At 46.0% G+C, this 6,978-nt stretch overlaps 1 protein-coding gene across 1 annotated transcript; it reads right to left on the bottom strand.

Moving 5' to 3' along the window:
* Nucleotides 1-2,300: 2,300 nt before the first annotated feature.
* Nucleotides 2,301-3,374, bottom strand: LOC140806629 (uncharacterized). Its single transcript, XM_073163184.1, has one exon. It carries the CDS (start codon nucleotides 3,372-3,374, stop codon nucleotides 2,301-2,303), a length of 1,074 nt encoding a protein of 357 aa, XP_073019285.1.
* Between the last annotated feature and the right edge of the window lie 3,604 nt (nucleotides 3,375-6,978).

The raw sequence follows: 6,978 nt of genomic DNA, 5'->3' as shown, positions 1-6,978 counted from the left end.
TCTGAATAAATAAAAATGCTGATCTAGTTTATATTTGTTGCCAGAATTTAATTTCATCAGTTGATATATATATACCATGAACTGAATAAAATAAATGACAATAACTGATAAACGACCAACTGAAATGTCGGGAACAATTTGAGAGAGCCGGACTCCTGCCCCAAAATAAGGAAAATTTTCCGGATTTTGGTCAGACCATTGCATCCCTTCCCAAGGATGGCGAGGAGGAGTAGGAGGCGGACCGAGAAGAGCAGCCCGGGCCTGAACATGTAGATATAGACTAGGATTTGTACTTGTATTTTTCTTCTTTTATTTGCTTTTGTTTGTAACTTCTAGGTCTCAGGGCTTTTATTAATGCAATTTTTCTTTCCTTTTAACGCTCTCGTATTTATCTGAAAAATACTCAGCACCCTGTCTTCAAAATAACCGAGATATTTGATAGGTCACCAAAAATTTCTATGTGTCAAGAACTGATCGGGGACTTATCATAAGTACCCGGGCTTCCATTCTAGATAATATAAAAGGAAACCCATACTTAAACATCTGAGACGCAAAGAATTTAAACTGAGTTTAAAAAGAGCACATCTCGAGATCTCAAATGGTCGAGATGTGGTTCCTCGAGCCAGGGAGTAGTGCCCTGGGCTTTCAAGAACCAAGGTGCGGAGCCTTGGGCCGGGGAACATGTCCTGGGACTTGTGAATGGTCGAGGTGTGGTTCCCCGAGCCAGGGTGTAGTGCCCTGCTTTCAAGAACCAAGTTGCGGAGCCTTGGGCCGGGGAACATGTCCCGGGACTTGTGAATGGTCGAGGTGTGGTTCCCCGAACCAGGGCGTAGTGCCCTGGACTTTCAAGAACCAAGGTGCGGAGCCTTGGGTCGGGGAACATGTCCTGGGACTTGTGAATGGTCGAGGTGTGGTTCCCCGAGCCAAGGTGTAGTGCCTTAGGCCTATAAATAACCAAGGTGCGGAGCCCAGGGACGGGGACCATGTCCTGGGACTTGTGAATGGTCGAGGTGTGGTTCCCCGAGCCAGGGTGTAGTGCACTGGGCTTTCAAGAACCCAGGTGCGGAGCCTTGGGCCGAGGAACATGTTTCGGGACTTGTGAATGGTCGAGGTGTGGTTCCCCGAGCCAGGGTGTATTGCACTGGGCTTTCAAGAACCAAGGTGCGGAGCCTTGGGCCGAGAAACATGTCCTGGGACTTGTGAATGGTCGAGGTGTGGTTTCCCGAGCCAGGGTGTAGTGCCCTGGGCTTTCAAGAACCAAGATGCGGAGCCTTTGGCCGTGGAACATGTCCCGGGACTTGTGAATGGTCGAGGTGTGGTTCTCGAGCCAGGGTGTAGTGCCCTCGGCTTATAAAAAACCAAGGTGAGGAGCCTTGGGCCGAGGAGCATGTCCTGGGACTTGTGAATGGTCGAGGTGTGGTTCCCCGAGCCAGGGTGTAGTGCCCTGGGCTTTCAAGAACTAAGGTGCGGAGCCTTTGGCCGGAGAACATGTCCCGGGACTTATGAATGGTCGAGGTGTGGTTCCTCGAGCCAAGGTGTAGTACCCTGGGCTTTTAACTGGTACTTCCCGAGTTTAAGATACGAGAAATATTATAACACTTTTTTCTGGAAAAAATAGAATCTTCATTATATCTTCAATCAATCAATTACATCTGTTAGGCATAATACTACTTTACATAAAATACATTCCAAGGCCTTTTGAGAGAGCGTCCTTGCGCATTTTCTAGATAAAAAGATCCTGAGCTGACTCACCTAGTGATTTTGTAAGGTCCTTCCCACCGAGCTTCCAGCTTCCCCACTTCCCTTGCAGGGTTGACTTTTTTCATGACTAGATCCCCCACTTGGAAGTCTCGGATTCGGAACTTCTCGTTATATGATTTCATAACCCGGCTCCTGTATGCTTCCATTCGAATGAATGCCCGGTTTCTTTTTTCCTCTATTAAGTCCATTTCCATGGCCCGGCTCTGGTCATTGTCATCCGGATAAGATGCTACTCGGGAAGAAGTTTGCCCGATTTCTACTGGAAGGACTGCTTCAGAACCATATACCAAGTTAAAATGAGTTTCTTGAGTAGGTGCCCGAGGAGTGGTTCTGTAAGCCTAGAGAACACTGGGTAATTCTTCCACCTAGTCCTTTCCTTTGCCTTGAAGCCGGGTTTTCAATGCTTGTACAACGATTCTGTTGACTACCTCTGTTTAGCCATTAGCTTGAGGATAGGCAACAGATGTGAAAGACTGAGTGATCTTCATCTCCCGGCACCATGATATAATTTTTTTGCCTTGAAATTGTCTCCCATTATCTCAGATTAGCCTTCTGGGCACTCCAAACCGGCACACAATGTTCTTCCACAGAAATTTTAATACTTCCTGCTCAGTGATTTTCGCCAAAGATTCAGCTTCTATCCATTTGGAGAAGTTGTCAACAGCTACTAACAAGAATTTTTTCTGAGCCCGAGCAATGGGGAAAGCACCCACAATATCCATGCCACATTGATCAAAAGGACAAGATGCCCAAATAGGCTTCATGAGGGTAGCCGGGCTGTGTTTAAAATTCGAGTGATGTTGACAGCCCTCACAAGATTGGACCACCCGAGCAGAATCTTGATTAAGAGTTGGCCACCAGAAACCGGCAAGCATTGTTTTCCGTGCCAAAGACATTCCTCCGAGGTGCTCAGCACAACATCCTTCATGGATCTCTCGAAGGACATAATATACCTCTTTCTCAGATAAACATTTCAAAAGAGGTCCCTGGAACGATCTTCTGTACAGAATATTATTTAAGAGAACATACCTGGGAGCTTGTCTCTTAGTTTTATGAGCTCGGGCTCTGTCCTCAGACAGTTCATTATTTACGATGAACTTGATCAGAGGTGTCATCCAGGAGTCCTCGGGTTCTGGTAACATTTCTTCCTCAGTAGAAAGGATTAGCCGAGATGCATGCAAGATCTCCCGGGTACTAACATCTGACAAAGAAGCAGCCATTTTTTCCAGAGTATCTGCCTCGCTATTCTCTTCCCGGGGTATTTTTTCAACACCCCAATCTGCAAAAACTTCTGCTCGGGCTTTGATGAGCTGTAAATACTTTAGCATCATGTCATCCTTAGCTTCATACACGCCCTTTATCTGTTGAGTAATGTGTTGCGAATCAGAATATAGAATAATCCGGGAAGCCCCGACTTCCCGGGCAGCTTGGATATCAGCTAGGACAGCCTCATACTCGGCCTCATTGTTGGTTACCCGGGAGTCAATTCTCAGTGCCAGTTTAATCTTTTCTCCCGGGGGAGATATTTTCACAACCCCTACTCCACACCCGACAAGGCTAGACGCCACATCCACGAATACTCTCCATACTTCCTCCTCATTGGGTTGGACCATCTCGGATAAAAAATATGATAGATCTTGTGCTTTGATGGCCACCCGGGGTTTATATTCAATATCATACTCCCCCAACTCTACTGTCCATTTGATCATCCGTCTGGATACTTCAGAGTGAGTCATAATCCTGCCGAGAGGACTATTGGTAAGAACAATGATTTGATGTGACAGGAAATAGGGCCTTAGCTTACGGGCGGTCATGATCAAGGCCAAAGCAATCTTCTCCACTTCGCTGTACCGGAGCTCGGGTCCTCTTAGAGAATGGGTGACATCATAGACATGATTTTGATCAGAGCCTTCTTCTTTTATTAAAACTGAGCTGACAGCATACTCTGTAGTAAACAGATAAACAAATAATTTCTCCTCGGGCTCCGGTTTCACCAATACAGGGAGCTCTGCAAGATGAATCTTCAAGTCCTGTAAAGCCTGCTCACATTTATCATCTCATCCAAATTGCTGGGCCTTCCTCAAGACTTGAAAGAAAGAATAACTCTTGTGTGCTGACCAGGAAATAAATCGAGAGAGGGAAGCAATCCTCCCTGTCAGCTTCTGTACTTCTTTGACAGATCGGAGAGATGGCATGCACAACACAGATTTGACTTTTTCCTGATTTACCTCGATCCCTCGATCTGTCACTATGAATCCCAAGAATTTTCCACTCTTTACGCCAAAAATACACTTGGCAGGGTTAAGCTTGATTCCGTAATGCATGAGAGTGGCAAAGGTTTCTTCTAGATTAACAATAAAGCTTGCAACCTCCCACATTTCGCCCCAGCTTTTTCTCGAAAACTTTTTTCATCAGACGCTGGTAAGTATCCCCTACATTCTTCAACCCAAAAAGCATTACAATATAACAAAATGTACCTCCCGAGATGTAGAAGCTGGCTTTATCTTTATCACTATTGGCCAGGGGGATTTGATGATACCCCTGGTATGCGTCCATGAAGCTTAGCAATTCGAAGCCTGATGTGGAATCCACCAATTGATCAATACGGGGCAGAGAATAATGATCCTTGCGACAGGCCTTATTAAAATCGCGGAAGTCTACACACATGAGCCATTTCCTGGTAGATTTGGGCACCAATACCACATTCGAGAGCCATGTAGGGAATTGAATTTCTCGAATGTGGCCAGCCTTCAGGAGTTCTTTCACTTGCTCATCAATAACTTTGTCCTTTTCAAGACCAAAGTGCCTTTTCTTTTGCTTTACCGGGTGAGATCCGGGAGAATGTTCAGTTGGAGCTCCGATATTAAGGGAGAAATCCCTGTCAACTCCTGTTGGGACCAGGCAAACACATGGATATTAGCTTTTAAACAGTTAATTAAACTAACTCGGGTGGATGTGCTGAGATCACGTGTAGTGACCCGTTCCAGAATCACCTACTAAGCAAGAACTAAGCATGCAATTAACCTAATCAACAATAATCAGAGATAACAGCGGAAATACGGCCAAAGACAATAGTTATACAACCCAATCGAATCAAAACAAATATCCGGTACAACCAAAACGAAACAAAACAATACCGATAAACTAAACTCAATCGGCTACTCACTGACGTCCTCCTGCTCCTCCTGAGCCATCCAACCTGAGGCCTGCCCCGAGGGAATGGGGTGTCCAAGAATAAACAAAACCGAGGACGTGAGCGATAAGAACGCCCAGTACAAAAGTATGAGTATACAGACCTATATGAAATGCACATGCTATGATCATGATACCGGGGTAGTCAAGAAACAGGAGTCACAAAGGAAAGGATCTCAACAATGCTCAGTCTAGAGGCGCCAAGTGGATAGTGCCGCGCGGTACACCTCTGGGTCACTGCATCCACTACAAGACGGACGTGGACCTAAAATGTCCCGGACCACCGAAGCCCTCCCGACCCGTCGGCCACTGTGTACTCTCGGTGTCCATGCGTCCACAAGACAGGGCTGAGCGGCCCCAAGATATAGCTTATCTCGAAAGAGATACAGCTCAACAGTAAAGGCTATCTCGAAGGAGAATACGGCTCAACATGAAATGCAACGTGCAGTAATAAACGTGACATAATAGCATGCATCATATGACATATATCAATGCACCTCATAATCATGCAACACATATAAGAATGTATACTCAACCAGGATATCTCGGATAGTACTTTCGTACCTCTATCACAGCAATCCTAATCCACTGGAACAACCAGACAACAGGTCTAAACCAAGCCTATTCAACAAGTGAAAACCATCACTAAACTTATCTACCAGACTTAACTAGATAATCCTGAGATAAATACTGATAAAATTCCAAACCTTCGTCCGTCGCTAGCCCGCTGATGCCGCTAGCTCCCCGCTAGTGCCCGAACCTCGGAAAAAGACTAGAACCTGTCAGAAACGACTGAAATGCTCTGGAACTCTCTGAATTGGCGAGTCAAAATGAGGAAATCCGAGCACTATTTATAGGCCATGTTCGGATCGTCCGAACCCTCTTCGGAACGTCCGAACTCTTACGTGTCCATCGGCTTTTGACACCTCATGATCGGATCCACCGAACTTACACTTCGGATCCTCCGAACTATGATCGGATCCTCCGAACCGACACTTCGGACCTTCCGAACTTGCATGCAAACTGACGTGTCGATCAACTCTTGACACCTCATGATCGGATCCACCGAACCCACTTCGGATCTTCCGAACCCTTCGTTGCTTCCGAACCATCTTCGGTCCTTCCGATCATGACCACGGTCAAAATTACACATTAAACCTTCTTAATCACCATTAATCCGTTAAATTACCCAATTTAGAATTCGGGCTACTACATTCTCCCCCCCTTAAAGGATTTCGTCCTCGAAATCAGGCGTAGAGAATGAACAAAACGAAATAACAACATCGTTATTACCTCTCAATTATTGTTGAATACAACCGATATTTCGATTACAACGGAAAACACAAACACACATCCATAGTACAACTACAGTACAACTCAGAGGAGCTCTGGATGCTCTGGTATCAATAAGAGCAAAAGCAGGACTACCGCATCAACAAAAAGTACCTGCTATGACTCTCTCCCTGACTCACTTGCAGCCTGATCCTGGTTCAGCGCAAAAACCTGACCTTGGGTACGAGGTCGAAGATTCGAACTACCCCCTGCCTGACCCTGCCTCCTCTGCTGAACAGTCGTCTGAGATCCGGAACCAGATCCTGCTCCACCTCGCAACTGAGGACAATACTTCTTGATATGACCCATCTCTCCGCACTGAAAACAAGCTCCTGCGGCTAATCGGCATTGCTCCGAAGGATGGTTCTTCCCACAATGCACACAAGAATCCTTCTTCTTATCAAAGCGAAAATCACCGCTAGACCGTGATCCAGATCCAGAAGAAGAAGAACCAGACTTCTTGAACGATTGAGATCGAGGACTCAAAGCACTCGAAGGTCTGGAAGAAAGAATAGACCTACCACGCTGAAGACTGATCTCTGCCTGGCGACACCGGTTCACTAATCCATCATACGAAGTAGGATTATCACAGACTGTGACACGATCAAAGATCTCCTGATTAAGCCCCTGGAGGAAATGGTCATACTTAGCCTCAGAACTGCCACTAATATGAGGAGCAAAGGGCAACAACTC

The sequence above is a fragment of the Primulina eburnea genome, chromosome 12 (genome assembly GCF_022965805.1).
Source record: "Primulina eburnea isolate SZY01 chromosome 12, ASM2296580v1, whole genome shotgun sequence".
NCBI lineage: Eukaryota > Viridiplantae > Streptophyta > Magnoliopsida > Lamiales > Gesneriaceae > Primulina > Primulina eburnea.
The sequence above is the reverse complement of the archived record's forward strand: the minus strand, read 5'-3'. Positions and strand labels throughout refer to the sequence as shown.